At 48.4% G+C, this 17810-nt stretch overlaps 1 protein-coding gene and 1 long non-coding RNA gene across 2 annotated transcripts; one reads left to right on the plus strand and one right to left on the minus strand.

Annotated features, from left to right (window-relative positions):
- Positions 1-242: 242 nt before the first annotated feature.
- LRATD2 (LRAT domain containing 2) lies at positions 243-1458 on the minus strand. The gene has a single exon (XM_090040637.1). The coding sequence runs from the start codon at positions 1398-1400 to the stop codon at positions 387-389; it is 1014 nt and encodes a 337-aa protein (XP_089896763.1). The 5' UTR covers positions 1401-1458; the 3' UTR covers positions 243-386.
- Positions 1459-4844: 3386 nt separating this feature from the next.
- On the plus strand, positions 4845-8593 carry LOC149869625 (uncharacterized). Its single transcript, XR_016441498.1, has 3 exons — positions 4845-5306; positions 6940-6977; positions 8579-8593. It is a non-coding gene; the product is annotated as an uncharacterized LOC149869625 (long non-coding RNA).
- The last annotated feature ends 9217 nt before the right edge of the window (positions 8594-17810 follow it).

The raw sequence follows: 17810 nt of genomic DNA on the forward strand, positions 1-17810 counted from the left end.
GCACCAGGCCTGTCTGGGAGGTGAAAGCAGTGCCAGGGAGCACTAGGCCTGGCTGGCACCTGAAACCCGTGGGCACCGGGCTGCACCAGACCTGGCCGTCACCTTAAAATCGTGTGCGCCGTGTAGTGCCAGACGTCACTGGCAGGTGGAAACAGCGCCAGGGAGCCCCAGGCCTGGCTGGCACCTGAAGACGGCGGATGCCAGGCAGCACCAGGCCTGTCCGGGAGGTGAAAGCAGTGCCAGGGAGCACTAGGCCTGGCTGGCACCCGAGCCAGACGGGTGGAAATCATGCACCTGCAGAGCCCGGGCCCCGGGTCCGGCGGCCGCCTCGGAGCAAGGGGCCGCGTCCCCCGGGTTCTGCCCTCAGCCGGCGCAGCCCCGGGGGGCTACTGCTTGCCGCCCTCCCCCTCCTCCTCCTCGTCCTCCTCGGCGGCCTGCAGGTGGGCGGCCAGCTCCTGCAGGACGGCGGCGCGGCCGAGCTGGTCGTTGCGGCGCTTCTCCATGATGAGGTCCTCCAGGCTCTGGAACTCGAGCGTGTGCGCGCGGCGCGGGCCCAGGCGCAGGTGCAGGCGGTAGGGCTGCTTGCCGATGCGGAGCTCGCCGCCGATTTTGAACTCGCGCCGGCCGTAGCGGCACCAGGCGGCGAAGCACTCGGAGTTGCGCCAGCTCAGCTCGCGCTCCTTGCAGCCCACCTGCTCCAGCGCGTTGCGCACCACGGCGGCGGGGCTGAGCGCGGGGTAGCGGTACAGCGCGTTGGCGATGCGGCCGCGCCGGCCCTGGCTGGCGTCCGTCAGGAAGCTGCTGAGCACCTCGAGGCGCTGCAGGTGCACCACCTGGAAGTCGCCCACGTACACGGCCCAGTGCGGGTACTGCGCCGGGCACACGAACTCCACCAGGTCGCCCGGCTGGCAGCGGCTGAGCAGGTGCTCGGCGCTGTACGTGCTCAGGTCGGCGGCGTCCGGCGGCGAGAAGCCCTTGTGGTAGATGCACTCGTCGCGGTAGTAGACGGAGCACTCCAGCTCGTGCAGCCGCGGGTCGTAGGGCTGCTGCTCGCCGCCGCCGCCCGCCTCCTGCCCCGGCTCCAGCTCCTCGTCGTCGGTGGAGAAGATGTAGGAGACGCCGATGCGGGGCCCGTCGTCGCGCTCCGCGCCCGCCGGGTCCGCCGTGGGCACCTCCTTGTAGCTCAGGTGGGTCAGCTTCTCCACCTGGTTCCCCATGCCCCTCCCGGCTGCAGGGCGGAGCGGGGCGGGAGCCGGCCCGGGCACCTGTTGGCGGCTCTCGGGCCGGGCTCCGGCGCCTGCCTGCAGCCGGGGCTGAGCAACAAGCGGAGACCGGGGAGGGAGGGCTGCTGGCTCCGGCGGCGTGTGCGGGCGCCCCGGCGGGAGCTCAGCCCCCAGCATTTAAAGCGCCCGCGCGCCTTTTCCTCCGCGCTCGTCCCGGCCCCGTCCCGGGCCGCCACCCGCGCCGGCGTGCGGCTCGCCCCGCCCCGCCCCGCCCCGCCCCGCCATGGCGCCGGCCCCCCGCCCTCCCTCCGGCGGCGAGGAGCTGGGGTACTCCCCACCCAGCACCGCCCTCGCATAGCAGCTGGACACGTCCTCCAGGGACCCCCCCCCCCAGGCAGGAGCTGGGGCCCCCACCTGGCACCCCCCCAGGCAGGAGTTGGGACCCCCACCCAGCTGCATGGTGCCTGGGAGGCGGGGGCTGTTTGGAGGCAGGGCCCGGGCTGCCTGCAGGCTCAGTGAGGGGGGATTTGGGCCCAGCTCCTGTTGTGGCTTCTGGGCCTTGCTGGTTGCTCCCCCCTCACCTTTCTGCTCCGCGTGTCAGTGTGTTTTTTAAGAAGCATTGGGGGCAGCTGGGCTGTGCCAGCGCTCCAGCTGGAGCACAGCCGGGCGGTGCTGGCTGGAGGGGCTTGCCCCTCTGCTGGGCATGAGACCTAGCACCAGGTTTGGGGGCCGGGAGGAACTGCACCCTTGGTCAGGTTGGTAGGGCCTGTGGGGGTTTCCCTCTCTCTGAAGTAGGAGCCGTGTGGAGGGCGTATTGGCCTTCCACAGAAGCAGGACTTCGGCTGCTGTGGTGCCCCTGCTTTACCTGTGGCAGGTTAGGGTGGGAGGGCTGTGTTGCACCAGGGTTGGAGGCAGGCTTGTATTGAGTGTTGATTATGTTTGTATGGGATGGTATGGACAGGCATGATCCGGCCTCAGGCAGGGGGCTGAACTAGGTGATTTTGGAGGGCCCTCCCAGGCCTGCTTCTCTGCGAGTTCTGTGAAGCTTTTTAGACTGAAGCCCCACACCCCCCCACCCTCAGGAAACATCAGCTTGTTGCTTTCACGCAATTCTTTGACTATGGAAAAAATAATAGAGGCATTTTCCTGTTGCTGAGAACTCGGATCACAATAGGTCATCCTGTTTTTAACACTGAGGATTCCCCTTTGAAATCTCTGGGTTTGTCTTGTGAATCCTATTGGCTATGCCTAGCAGTGCTAACACAGTGCGGCACCCCACAACACACTTAAAAGCAACCCACGGTGCTGGATCACCCCGGTTGAGAACCGCCGTGTTAAGGCAAGGCTGGCAGCTCTGATCCCTGTGTAAAAACCTTTCAGAGGAAATGTCTGGGACCAGAGTGCTGTGTCACTTGGAATTGACTGACCCAAACGTGCAGCTCAGGGTTATCCCAACAAGAAAGTGGCCCCATGTCACCCCAGCAGTGGGCACTAAGAAGTGGGATGGAAGAGTTGCCTTCAGGTTCCCCACCTCTGATGTTAACGCTGCAGCTGACGGCAAGAATTACTGCAAAGTGGGCTGGGTATGAGATGGGAGCCGGGCACTGCCTGGAGTCTCCTGGAGCAGTGCGTTGTGGAAACGGGCTGCCTGTGTGGGGGAGAGGACCAGCTGGAGGTTTCGGACACAGGGCCCTTCTTCGTTCTGGTTTTGTGCAGAGCTGCGCACAACAGAATCTTGATCCATAACCAAAGCTCCTGCCTTGAACAATATTACATAATGAAAGGGACCCTGGACCAAGAACATGAGCTCCTTTCTCCTACATCCTAGAATTACAGCCTCCAGCTGTGAACATAACTGGCCAAAGGTGGCTAAAATACCCACCTTTTAGCCCAAGGAATAGGACATTTGATCAAGGAATAAGAAACATATTCTCACAGGGGGGTTGAACCTAAATATCCAAATTCCTAGCAAATGGCTCTAACCAGCATTCTTCTTCCCCCTCCCTGCTGACGCCATGCCATTTCTTGAGCCAGAAAGATTGAGCATGACTACAGTGTGATCTATTGGATGAAATAGGGCACCTCCTTCTATGCTGGCCAGGTTGTGAAACCAAGTCACCCTTGTTTGGCCAGTTTGAGAGAGGCCATAAGCACCTGTACCTTCAGTAGGACATTTAGGGTTAGGAATGTCAGAAGGAGGGTGCGTTTTCGCTTGGCCATGCTGCATAAGGCACGTAAGCCTCAGCCAGGGTTGGGGTTTCAGACTGGCCTGTCCTCAGCGCTTCCTGTTGGCAGCTCTCTGCTCAGTGTCTTGGCTTTTGTGAATTTGGAGGGGTCAACCCTGTCCTTGCTTTATTATGCACCTAGCTGCATAATTTAGGACCCAGCATTACATTCTGGGGGCCAGATACATAGTGGCTAGAGCAGCAGGATCTTCATCTGCTTTTGTGCATCTAACGCTACCTTACATGCATTTCAAACCTGGACATAAATCTGGATCCAGATATGCATTGTTTAAAACTCCTATCAAAGTTTAGGCTCCTTTGAATTTGGGTAGCTGACCTAGGTTTTGGGGTTTTTTTGTTTGTTTGGGTTTTTTTAAGGAAGATTATTAAATGCGAGGAGAATTCTCACTTCCCTTCTTCTCCCTCCAGGGTTTTTGTTACAAGCCCGTAATGTAGAGCAGCAAGGGTTGAGCACCTTGCCACAGAAGCGTGCTAGTTTTGTACATCACACTGGCCAACAGGCTGAATCGCACTGATTAATTATTTAGCAGGTTTAATTTCTCTTTTTCAGTAAAGCTGTGTGAGAACTTAAGTTAATTATGCTCCACTGGGCATGTGAACATCATGGCTGCTCCCTTGCTTCATCCGTCAAGCACACTTTAACAACAGATGCAATTAGAAGCAGCGAGTCTTTGGACATTAGGGGACCAAATGCCTGCCAAAGTTACTAGAAGCTCTTCCCTCAGTTTTGCTGTGAGCCCAGGCTCCCTATTCAATGCATGGGGAAAGGTAGGCACCTAAGACTGGGACCCATACAAGTGAGCAGGTGTCTGTGTTTAGCCTCCCAAGCTCTGTAGGAAATGCTGAGGAGAGGGGCAGGGCTTAGGTAGTTAACACCGAGCTGGAGCAAGGTGCTTCCTACCACTCTGGTTAATGGACATGAACACTCCCCTGTAGTTGAGCATCTGAGACAAGTCAGCCCTTTCTTGAGAGAAGAAGGTGGCATCACCACCTGATGCCCAGCAGCCACGGAGACTTGCAGTTAAACTGGGCATGGTAGTTCAAACTGATGATTTGAAGCCCAGTTCAGTCGGGACTTGCACGTGTCCTGTTACCCAGAAAAGTGTCTTAACCACATGGCCAGAAAGTATTCTGGGTTGAATCAATCTCTGGTTCCACTGTGCACGGAGTAATTAAGAACTTAATAGGCCAAAGTGAGAAGATGGCCCTAGCTGGGGGGCAGAGGGGGAGAGCTGGGTTTCAGTCCCTGCCTTCCATGGCAGTGGAAAAAATATCAGAAGTGTTAGAGACGTAGTCATGAATACCTTATACTATTCTAATGGTGAGGGTGGGCTCAGAGGTTCATCTTCTCTTGGGCGGAAGAGGGAATTGAATGCAAGTCTCCCACCCCCAGGTGACTGCTGTGACCACTAAGCTCTTGGGTAAAGGGAGACTCTTTCTAGGGAGTTACCTGAGCTTTAACCTAATAATCTATTGGATCAGGCTTGACAAGCAAAGGAAAACCTATCTGGGGAATCCCACTGGGTCTTGGGTGTGAGCACTGAGGTGATCTGTGCTGTCAAGATTTACATGACCCCTAGCAAACATGGAGGCACCCAGGGCCTTTACTGGGGTAACTTTGGCCCCCAGGGATTAGGCATCTTCAGGGATTGGTGGGGGTTTTTAGGATCTAAATTTTGCCCACTGGTGCCTAGCAGCCAGGTCTGTCTTGTGAATCTAGCCCTGGGTGCCTATCTGCATTTTTTGTTCAGGTCAGTGCCACTTAGGTACATACATTTCTTCAGAAATCTGACTGTTTCTACCTGATGGAGTCTGACCACATACCATGTTGCTACAGGTAAGATCTGAAAGGGGAAAGAGGTGTAGCTCACATAAGTCAAACAGTGTCAGGAGAGACTCTAATTGCCATGTCTATCACATCAGTGAACATTAGTTTTTCTGAAAATCCTGCTGGAAGCTTAGGACTCAGCTAACTACTTTCAACATTGTGATTTGTAACTAAATGCAATCTGTGGCAAAATAAATTGTTTAGACTGCCAAAGCCACACAGTTTTTGACTGAAGCGTCCAAACCATATTTCTGTCAACCTGTGGTCTGCAGACCCCTGAGGACCTGCAGGCTATGTCCTAGAGGGTCTGCAAAAGATGCCTATGCTCAGTCCAAAGTATGTGAATACCCATATTTACAATCCAATAGGGTCTGCACCTCCATTTGAAATTTTTTAGGGGTTCATAGATGAAAATAGGTTGAAAACTACTGCTCTGTGCCTTCACTTCATGATTGCTGGGTTTTTTGGGCACGTTTCCAGCAAACAAAAACAAAGCAACTACATTATATCCAGTATAGTAGAGGTCTGGGCTATTAGGAATACTAGCTCCAGGTACCAATCCCACCTATGACACTATATACAAGTCTCTTTCTCCAGCCATGAGGAGGTAGGTCTGACTTCAAACAGAAACAGCAATCAAAGCCCAGCCCGGAAAGCTCTAAACAGAAAGCATTCAGCAAAGGGAATGAGCTTTCCCTTGGCTTATTTCCTTATTGCTAGTTAAACATTAAATATTAAAGCACTTATATACAAACAAAACATTTTACTTATTAATTAATCCTCACAGCATACTTGTGAGAGAAGCCAGTGACCCTATGTATTTTAAAAGGGAAACTGAGGTAGGAGGAGAGGGGAAGTGACTCAATTGAAGTCAGAGGGCATCACAGGAATAATGTAATTCATAACTTTGTCTAGCACTCTAGTAACTGTGAAGCCTGCCCCAGCTTGGGCTCACCTGGCATCCCTCATCCAAGACTCTTAAAAGTGCTTTGCTAGGAATAATTAAGCTTCAGAACACTCGTGAGAGGGATGATTATGTATCCTGTACAGATGGATAAAGTGAGATACCAAAACTGTTGATCATCAAAGAGCAGCATCGCTGAGAAAGAAACCCAGTCTCTGTTTTAACCACTAGATCACTCCTCATTTGCATAGCCCAGTTTTCTTCCGTTTTTTTGCCAGAAGACACTGCAGTAGTAACTGCAGCAAAGTTTGTACTGCAACATCGCCACTTTGCAGAGATAAATAACCTTTTCTCCCAAGTCTTTGCTTGGCTGCTTTTTTTGGCTCAGGACTATCTACTGAAGGCAGTTCTCTTACACCCCCCACTTCTCTAACCATTGCCTCAGTTCTGGAGAGTAAGACATGGCAAAGAAGAGGAGAGAGGAATGGGGTAATCACTGCCTTCAGTGACTGCTTCTCCGGCTAAGTACAGATAGTCAAAATGCTCAAGGCTGAATTGATTCTGTCTTTGCAGGTTGGTCTAAGATGCAGAGATTAAATTGAAACACAAGTGAACAGACATTTGTCTTTAATTCAGCTTCCTCTTCCTGCTGCCCCCGAGGTCGCTGGGATTTTCAGTCTAGAGTCACAGCAGCAGGACACTGCAGGGTTGCTCATCACTTCCTCTTCCTGCTTCCAGGTGCCTCTGGGATTTGTAGTCCACAGTCGCAGCCAGCAGTAAGTTTGAGTGGGGAAAGGGGTGTTTAACCTCCCTTCCTGGCGGCAGTCCCCTCTCCCCAGACTGGGCTTGTCCTCCACCCCCATCAGCCAGCCCTCACTGCCCCAGTGAGGGAGCAGAGGGGTGGGGCCAGCCCTGCTATCTGGAGCAGACAGCCCAGTCCAGCCCCGGGCTGGAAAGCATGCTGGGATGCTGGGGGACTCTGATTTAACTTGAACCAAGAAGGGGTCTGGGACAGAAGTCTCATAAATCGGTTTGATCCAAATGAGTTAAGTCTGATACTACATTCAACCAGGTTTATGTTAAACCAATTTCAGCCATTTTGAAATTGGTTTACTTCCACTGAGCTTCTGTTCTGTTACAGGTTTAAACCAGTTTCTGATCACTTAAACTGGTTTATGTGTAATTTCTGTCCCTAGCCAGGGATCACAGGCTGGATCAGATTAAGGGCCTGATTGAAAGACCAGTGATGTCAGTAGAGTCTCCTGTTGACTTTTACATGTTTTCAATTAAGTGTTAAGGGCTTGGGCCACCAAAGGATTTGAGCACTGAGTCCCACCTCTGCCCTTATGGGTGCCTGTATCTAAAATTTAGATCAGAGATAGGCAACCCCCAGCACGGGTGCCAGAGTGTGGCACTCCAAGGCATTTTGCTTGGCATACATGCCTCGGGGCAGATGGTGGCGGGGAAAGGGCCAGGGCTGCACTGTCACAACAAGGACTGGGCACCTTGTGGCTCCCCCACCCCCCATTTCCCGCCGATACACCAACGTCTTACAAGTCGAGGTTCCAGGTGTTTTTGGCACTCTGCCCAAAAACGTTGCTGACCTCTGACTTAGATCTTCAGAAACCTTGCTTAGCTGCCACCTGCCCTGAAGTGCACATCCAGGCTCCTCATAGGATACATGGGGAGAGTTAAGCATCCAAAGAAAAGGTGGTTAGAGAAGGGAGCTCCCCAGCTGAATGGGGAGCAGCTAAAAACAGCCAGGAATGAAATGCAGAGGAAAGGGGTAAGGATTAAAGACTCCTGTTTCTGACCAGGCTGGTGCTCTCTTCTCCTCAGCATCCTCAGCCATGTACCAACTCTTGGACTGAGTGCTTAAGCCCGTTTTTTTCTGTACAAGCATGCATATACAAACACAAACCCAGAAGACCTGATATTAGGCATGAGGCTTTCGAGCATTTATCTGGGGTATGAGGCGAGACTGTGGATCACGTGCTTGGATCCATGTGCCTTAACAATAGAGCCAGCTAGGGAGCCTCTGGTTCAGGAGTGATGTGAGCACATCTACAGAGCAGGCTCTGCTGGAAAAGTAGGTGGGGGAAAACCTAGTCTGAGAGTCTGCTCCGGGGCGTCAGCCTTGCGCTCGGGCTCCAACTAGCTTGTTAGCTGCTGGCTGGTGTCAGCACTTCGGTGGCTTTACAGATGTCTACTAGTAGAAACTCAGGTTTGTGTGGTTTACGAGCAGCCTGAGTGGTGGTTTTGAGAAAATACATGGTGTCAAAATGATGGATTTGAAAGTTTAAAGAAGCAGATACATGTCTTTGAAGATACAGGCGTTTGCATCTACTTGCCTCTCTAATACTTCCCTTCTGCACAGAAACGTGAGGATCTGTAAAGATGGTGCAGTGCTCAAATACCACGGTCCACAGATGGACAGCCTGTTCTAGAGATCTGTCGATTACTTTCCACCGTGTTCAGAGAGGCCTTTGTCTCTTCATTCAGGCACAGCTCTAGAAGTACGTGATCATGGTGAGTGACCTCAATACGTGGGCAAAGACATTCCCCCGAGGCATGTGTCTGGGCTGCAGCTCAACAGCCATACTGCCAAACAGTGGGAAGCTGCAGGTGACTAACAGGGACGAGGCGCTAAAGTCACTTGTGTGGATTTATTTGTTACTGCTACTCATAAAGGTTTTTTACCTCAGCTAAACTGGAGTCTGGAGACAATTAGCTTGTTTTGTGAAACAAGACCCCTTGCGCTACGGTTCCTGTGTAAAACAATTACCATCCCTTTAAACAGGCCATAGGAGGAGGAAGATGGTAGTAGGCTCCCCCTCGCCCCTGCTCAAGCAAGCGACTCTATTATCCCCTCCTTGCAGTGAACTCTTGCAGCTTGCGCTTCAGGAAGCAGCAATGGGAGCAGATGGATATTTTTCCTACCCTTTGCACTTGTTAGATGAAAATCATCCCCCCGGTAGAATCGACTGTAGAGGAAGCCGCTGGCCTGCTGGATGGCTCTGCAGGAACGGGTGTGTAAAATACGCTCCGGATAATGATGTGTGCGCTCATAATAATGATTTTAATACCTGTTAGAACTGACAGCTGTACACGTTCTCTGCTCCGTCGACAGATGTTCTTCTGCCTGGCGAAGTGAGTTGATTCCAACTGGGGAAAGGGGACAGGAGAGTGAGTGAGATGCTATCATTCATTTCTCTTTTATATATATATATATTTCTTTTCTTTTCTTTTATGGGCTGTCTGCCAGACAGAAATCTGACACTACCACATCAGCAGCTGCAGGGAAGCCCCCTAGCCATTCCAGTTCATCCTCCTCCACAGGCTGTCACAGCTTAGTAGAGAGAGGCATGGGGGGCAGGGCTCTGTGCTTGTTTCAACTTGGCTGCACTCGATGAAACTGTTTTAATGGCTCTTCCTCCCAATTTGCAATGCAGCGGATGGGAAAGTGCTGCCCTGCTCTCCAGACTGGGCTTGATGCTCATGCTGACAGACAGCATTTAATTGCGAGCAGTCCCTCTCTATGCTGAAGTTGTCATCTTCCCACCACATCCTGTTCTGTTGCTCGGTCTGCGCAGCAGTGTGCCATTTCATGAAGATTTAAGTGTTTTACTGTTCCACATGAGGGAGAGAACAGCACGAGCAAGGCTGTGGGGTGAAGAGAAATAATCTGCAGGGGAAAAAAAAAAAAGCACTCTTTATATTTGGAAGGCAGCAAGGCCAGGGCATGAGAGGAACAAAATGCTCAGTGTAGTAAGTCCTTGCACCAACCTGCTCATATCACAGCTGCATCTAATTCCTGCAAAAAGATTTGCATACAAAGCCATCTTTATTTCAACAGGACCAATAAGGCACTTATTCCAGGAAGATGCAGACTATCATTTTAACATGGATACACCCTCCAGACAGGGTTAAGGAATGAGATTAGTCCAGTTCCCATAACAGTCGAGGGAAAACTTCCCATGCACCTTAACCAGACATGGAGCAGGCTTTATACACTTCCGTTAATTCATTGACTGCAAGGTCTAATTCTAATGCATATTCTCCTTTTCTAACTTCTAGTAGGGGAAAGGTCAGGGGAGATGAGCTTTTCCCACAGTCTCAGCTCTTTACACTGACTCCCAGTACAAAGGCCTAACAATGAAATCCAACCGAAAGTCCCTTTGTCGAGATAAAATGCCATAGGCTACAATCTGGTTGCAACAGTGTAAATGAGAAAAGAATTTAACCTCCGGTATTCAAAAGCAACACCCATCCCTGTGTCCTGGGAAACACTCTGGATGATTAATGAAACTCAGTGACATTTTTCTGTCTAAACTATTTTAATGGCATTCAGTTTGGTATTTACTTTTTTACATTTCACTTTTACTCCATTTACACAGGACACAGAACAGGTTCACTGCCAGGTTAGGGTTGGTTTCACTTTTATTTTTTTAAAACTAAGACGGTAGAGAAAAGCTGCCATTTGGGGACTTCCAGCACAGTAAGCCAAGTCATGAAAATAGCTTTATATCTCATTGGACATCATAGATCTGCTTGTTAATAACATCTACTAGATCCTGAGGTCTCCGTCAGGCTTTTCCATTAAGAGCCAAGCCAAATCTAGGGCTCCTTTTTGTTTGTTTGTTTGTTTGTAGGGAAGTCACAGGAAAGGTGATATATTCTGAGGTTTCCCATGTTTTCATCAAATTATGGTTGACTCATGGATCTTGAGGTGGGGGGTGGGAAATGATTTCCTGGACAGAAAGCTCCTCAAGCCTGCAGCCTCATGAGGCAGGGAGTCTTTCCAGACCTGCAGAGACCTGGCTCATCTGAATGCAGAGCCCTGAAAATGGGTGAATGTCACCCTCTGTGTACTGCTTTAATAATTTTACATAAAGCCTGAGTGAAAGGGAAGTTCTATAGGAAGTTATATAAATCCACATTTAATAAAAAGCTTACAGGTCAGGCTCTTCGCGCTTTACTTAGTGGTCTTATTAAGCCTCCATGTGGATGAAGGAATTGCTCCAGCGACAGAACCTGGCCTGTAGTAAATATAGTCCCTTTGTCTGCTGTTGTGGTTGGTGCTAGTGAGGAAGAGCAACGCAAAACTCTTCCCTGGGAGACGACCTACCTTCCATCTGAATGGAGCGGCTGAATGCAGAACATGTTTGGGCTCCTCCACCTTTCCTGAAGCAAAGCTCTCATTCCTTCCACAAAAGAGGCTTTGAAAAGTTGGTTGCTGAGGTTTTAACTTTTCCAAAAAAGGTTTTTCTGTTAAAAGCTCCTGGTTGAAAATGCCAAATCCTGTTGTTGCTAAGATTAAGGTTTTTTGTTTCTTAGATTTGGCTTAAAAGCAAAGACCAGTGCATGGATTACTGCTCTTTCTTTGGCCAAATAGAGCAAGGGTGCTTTGAGCACATTGTGCTTAAAGTGGGATCAGAGAGTGGCATGTGATTTTTTTGTTTTTGTTTTTGTTTAACAATGATGGGATTTTATTGGTTTTGGTTTGTGTTTTGTTCTTTTTTTAACTAACTGTGATACAAAAGTCAGATGCAAAATTTAACGCTTGTAACTAAAATGAAAAAATATATAACCCTGAAAATCCTCCCTTCCCTTCCTGCATATAGCAAAAACAGCTACCATGGGGAGATCTATTTAAAATGTGATTTATTTCATTTTTTCCCCTCAATGAATACAAACAAACATGTCCAGATATGCAGGGTGATCGGATTTATAGCTTTAGCTCTCATGTTATGCATTTTTCTGCATGTATAGTTTTTTTTATTCTTTTGTTTTGTGTCTTTCCCCCAAAGCTAATGCCATAAGCAAAAGTAAATCTAACTAATTTACTCGGTGCAGGGAACATTATAAAAATTAGTCAGAAAACAGAAGATTTTTCCCATCACAAGACAGCAGCTTCAACCGTGACTTGGAAAGACCATGCTCTCTCTAGCTCGAGAATAAATGTAGTAACCGTGGTGTGTTAGTTCTGGCTTTCAAATGAAATACAAATCGCAGATTGTGCCTAATTGTACATGGTGATTTTTATGATATCCCTGGCTACTGAGCCAAGACACTGATGTCAGATGCAAGTATACAAGCTATTGTTAAATTCATCTACTGCATGGTATGCTTGGTTTCCTTTTTCTCTTCCCTTGCTTCCAAACTGTTGTGTCTTGGGTCATTACCTAAAGTTCATTTCAGTAAACTGCCGTCCAACATCATTAAACCTCACCATTATAGTGCATGACGTATTAGTGCCATATTGTCCTTGATCACAGGAAGCTTGATCCAACTCCCTGTGAAGTCAATGGGCTCATTTCTATATAATTTCAATGGGAATGGAATGGTTTTGTCAGGGGGCATGAGGAGGGTTCCTCACCTTCAATGAAATGAAAAGAAGTTTCTTCTTCCAGATCCACAATGGTTCTGGGAGCGCATTACCTTTTCAGAGATGTGCTGGTATGCAGCGCCTGTGAAGATACTCCAACGTGGTTCCATGTTGTGGTCACTTGTGGCTACCCCGGGCCATCCTCAGGAGGTTCGTATGAACAGCCAGAGCAAAAGCAACACACATGGATAACCCCTGAAGCATTTGGGGATGAAGGAGTGATGCTGCAGACAGTAGCCACCCCACCTGGATGTTGATCTTCCTTGCTTCTGGACAGCCTTCTCTTAAAGTAAGCAAACAGCAGTGTTTTCCCAAGCTCTGCCACTTGCAACAGAAAACTGAGATGCTGCTCATAGTAGACTGTTGAGGCAAACATCACTGCCTGGTTTACATACAGAAGCATGGGGTCCAGCGTACATGGCAGTGAACAGGGAAACGTGTAACGAGGGCTCACTGGGTTTCAACAGACTTCAAACATGTTGCTCAAGTAATCTGTTTCTGAAAGTTTATACAGATAAACCTGTAATTAAAATTAGAGATGGCCCTACTGTCAACCTAGTATCTTTGCTTTTCAGTTGCATCACTTTCTCCCACCTTTCTGGCTTTGAATATTTATTTTATAAGGTTTTCAGGGCATTCAACACGGGCCAGATTCTATTCTACATATTAGGAGTGTCACTTGACTTAAGCACCTATGTGCCGTTTTATTTCTATCCTGCTCATGTCCTTAAAAAACAATTAATGTAAAAGATGGCTGGGTTCCTTCTTGTGTTTTGTGGCACAATCTTATGGGCCAAATGATGGTGTGTTAACAAAAGTTGATGAATGGATGGATTTAAAGGCATGTGAGCAGGGTGGAGTAGAATCACAAGTAGGTGTGTAAATCCACTGATGCCCAATAGGAAGACTAGAATCTGGCCCTATGTCTTCCTAAAGGGCAGCTTACAATACATTTGTTCATATTAAATATTCCCATAGATGTAACCTTGACAGAGAGGCTCTTATGGAAAAAAGGATATTTCAAAGGCTAGAGTATACTGACTTGTGGCAAATGCTAGGACATAGGATGTTCATAGACTATTGAATCAGTAAGTCTAGGTTGTAGTGTTGTGTTTTTACCCAAGTAGGAAAGTAGGAGCATTCCTCTCGCATCTGGAATCACCAAGGAGAGAATTAATGCCAACATCCAATACTGGTTGTGCAGATGCTTAGCCCTTTGAAGCTTCTCGAGGGATGGGGACAGCATAAATTGGCTTCGCCTTGTTCAGGAAGCCTGGTAAGACTGAGACCCTGTGACTTTATTAGGTGAAAGCACTGATCTGAGGGACACAGGCTTATTCTAGGACAAAGAAGTGACAGAATTGTGTACTTTAGCTCGTGATTTCATGAAGAATAGTGGAGGTGAGTAACAGTGGATAAGATGGGTATGCATATAAACTGTTTACTGTTCATTAAAATGCTTTCCTAAGATAAACTTTTCCTTTTACTTTCCTTTTTGCTCATGTCCTAAGCTAAAGAATACCCTATTTTGTGAAAGCTCTCTGATCATGGATTTACTGCCATTGTTCCAGAGAGACACATGAATGGCAGGTCCTGATAAACACAGATCTGCTGGATAATCACGGTGAACTACAAGGGGACCGTAAGTCAAGGGCAGGGGGGCTGGACTCGATGATCTTCTGAGGTCCCTTCCAGCCCTAATGTGTATGAAATCTATGAAGGTCCCAGTCAGGTGGGGGAGAGTGTGTGTTCCTGCACCAAGAAGAGGCATGGCTAGAGGACTAAACCCTGAGTGAGATGCCCCTGAAGAACCGACAAAAGGGTTAGAAGCATAGTTAACTGAAGAACTGTTATTATTTAATTTCATTTTCTGCAAGGTGATTATATCCAACATGAGTGAAGATATCTCAACCTGTCTCCAGGCATTTGGAAGGAGCTTAACACATTTTAGAGGTGCTGCAATAAAAATAAGACTAAATTCCAAGTGCCCTGAATCCACAGAATAGATGGCAGAACTTCCATTGACTTGGACGGAAACAAGGTTGGGGCTTGAGTTATTTGGCTGTTAACTCTCGAGCATTATTGAAAGAAGGCCTTTTTTATCTAACATTTTATTAATGCATCAACCAGGACTTGGTTTAATCTTTAAAACAAACATCAATGCTGAGAATACATCACTTGTTTGGATATATGCTCTGTGTTACATTTATTCCCGGACAGGCAAATTACAATGAAAATAATCATTGTTGGAATACTGATGCGATGTGAACTAATGTAGGGATATTTATTCACTGGAATGCAATTACCAGCAATACTCCATTTTCTGAACAGTGTGAGTGTAATCCAATTTAGACTTTTTTTAACCCCTGGTGATTTTGTTTCATTTTGCATTGTGATAGGTTGGAAAGTGCCATGATTGCTGGGGGCAGAGGAAGGGAGAATAAGGGGAAATAACACTACATGTAACCTGAGAGCTTAATGACTTTACTCAGTCTACATAACCAGGGGGCTGTTCGTCATGATTGCACTGTTAATTGAATTAAAAAACAGAAGAGATCCTATGCTCATTTTGTATCAATGTCATTCATTTTCTGATGAACGCTTATTCTCCAGCCTAAAAAAAAAATCAGATATGGCCTTAGGCTAAAGGTATCAGTTGGGCCACAGACTGCCTGCAACAGAGACAAAGTTGATTGAGACACAGTATCGAGTGGCAAAGAGAATAAGGGATGCATGATGTGAATTGTGCAACAGGCGTCCGCTGCAGCAGTGTCTTGGCGGAGTGGTGGCAGCAATGTTTTGTGGGAACAGCTTCTCTCCTTCAGAGATGGAGGGATCACGGGAGGAGACAGTTACTTTTAGAGCTAAAAACCAAGGTCAGGTTCTGGTACATTTCATTGATGGTGTATAACTTCTTGCTCCACCAGAACTCCTGTTGAAACAAACATGGCCACTTAATGGAACGAAGCATCACTTGGCATAAGAAAGAGGCTACATAGGTGCAAAAGAGGTATTTTCAATCATTGAGGGACACATCATAAGCATGCAAAGGGGGCAGATTCTAATTGTGCAAAGGCCAAGAAAGTCACAATTGTAGTTCGCCAACCTCCAATGGCAAACTTTGTCATGAGCTGAAGATAAGGATAGCTTCCAAAGTAGTGCACGCTAACAGGTAGCCACAATGGATGGGGTGGGGAATAGCTAAGGAAGGAGGGTGTCCAGATTATTGTATCTCACCTCTCCATGAGATAAGGTAGCGAAGCACAGAGATATGTATATGCCACACCCAAGCTCTTGGAAGCATATTATCAATTCTGAGAAGTGTTTTACCAGGCCTCAAACTAGTAATTAGGTGTGTAAGAAAAAAATATAATACACTATTTTTGTGTGCCCTCTAAACTGACACTTGAGCAGGCGATCGTGGTACCAGACCCTAGTTACGCTATCAGTGTCATAGTTTCATAGTGTCTAGGGTAGGAAGGGACCTGAGTAGATCATCCCCTGAGTAGTCCGACCCCCTGCCATGTCAGGAAAGATTACTGGGGTCAAACGACCCCAGCAAGGTGTTCATCTAACCTCCTCTTAAAGACCCCCAGGGTAGGGGCCAGCACCACTTCTCTTGGAAGCTGGTTCCAGATCCTAGCCACCCTGACTGTGAAGTAGCACCTCCTGGTATCTAGCCTAAATCTACCCTCTGCCAGCTTGTGACCGTTATTCCTGGTCACTCCTGGCAGTGGTCAAGGGAACAGGGACTTGCCCAGTGCCTGCTGGTCTCCTCTGACTAGTTTGTAACAGGCCACTAGATCCCCCCTCAGCCTTCTCTTGTGGAGGCTGAACAGGTTCAGGTCCCGTAGCCTCTCCTCGTAGGGCCTGCCCTGCTGCCCCCTGACCATGCGAGTGGCCTCCTCTGGACCCTCTCCATGCCGTCAACATCCCTCCTGAAGTGCAGTGCCCAGAATTGGACGCAGTACTCCAGCTGTGGCCTGACCAGTGCCGCATAGAGGGGGAGGATCACCTTGGACCTGCTCGAGATGCATCTGTGGATGCATGACAAGGTACAGTTGGCCTTCCTGACTGCCCCCCCACACTGCCGGCCCATGTTCATCTTGGAGTCAATGATGACTCCAAGATCCTTTTCCACCTCTGTACTGACAAGAAGAGAATTCCCCAAGCTGTAGGTATGGTGCCAGTTGTTCCTCCCCAGGTACATCACTTTGCACTTGTCAGTGTTGAATCCCATCCTGTTCTCTTCCGCCCACCCTTGTAACCTGTCTTAGTGTCAAGACCTAAGAAGTTTATAGTCCAAGAGTGTGCACAGAGATAGACACATGGCCCTGCACAGACCTCCACTGACATCCCTAAGTGTCTACCTGCATGGTTGTCTTGAATGGCTACTTAATATGGAGGCGTTAAGCAGCAGTGGGGGAAGATGGAGGCAGAACAGTAGCTATGCTAATATGTCTGGTCAGTGGCCCAGATTTGGAAAATGTAAAACTTCAGGCTCTGAACATAAACAAGCATAGTGCTTTTCTGTTTTGCATGGTTGGTTGTGTGTGAAGCAAAGGATATGTTCCTAAACTTTGCAAGAGAAATGATGTACTTCCCAGATGCTCTGACTAGGACACAGGGTAGCATGAAGCTGTAACTCCAAATTTTTTTGAGCCTGTTAAGCATGTTCTTGAATTAACTGCCCACGAGAACCATTTGAACCCCTTTCTATGAAGCACCTGCAGCCAGTTATGGTCAGAGCAAAGATACAACCCCCGATGGACCAGTTGGTATCATCTTTTGCCACTGGGACATTTTTTGGACCTTATTATTATTATTAATGATTTGCATTGCCATAATTCCTAGAGGTTTCTGCCATGCTAAGCTCACTAGAAGACAAAAGATAAATGGTAGGATTGTGTGAAATGGTACTGTTCTGTTTTGATTTGAGTTTTGACGTTTCAATGGAACAGCATTTTGTTTCGAATTTCATTTTGGTTCGAAACAGCTGTTACTTTTCGCTTCATTGAAACAGTGAGGCTGTTTCAATGTTGTTTTGACATTTTGCCCATTTGCTATAATGGGGAAGCTCGAAACCGCCTCTCTCATCTAGCAGGCAGATTGGGGCCCAAACCCGGGGGGCTCTGCTGGCTGTGCCAGTTGTACCGGGGCTGAGGGCCCTGATATGCCTGCCAGATGAGGGAGGGAAGCCAGTGCTGCTGCCTGGGACTGA

Source organism: Crocodylus siamensis, chromosome 3 (assembly GCF_052110815.1).
Source record: "Crocodylus siamensis isolate JL-2025a chromosome 3, ASM5211081v1, whole genome shotgun sequence".
NCBI lineage: Eukaryota > Metazoa > Chordata > Crocodylia > Crocodylidae > Crocodylus > Crocodylus siamensis.

Excerpts from the sequence above, each read along its gene's own strand:
- LRATD2 (XM_090040637.1), bottom strand. The coding sequence starts at position 1,400 with ATGCTGGGGGCTGAGCTCCCGCCGGGGCGCCCGCACACGCCGCCGGAG.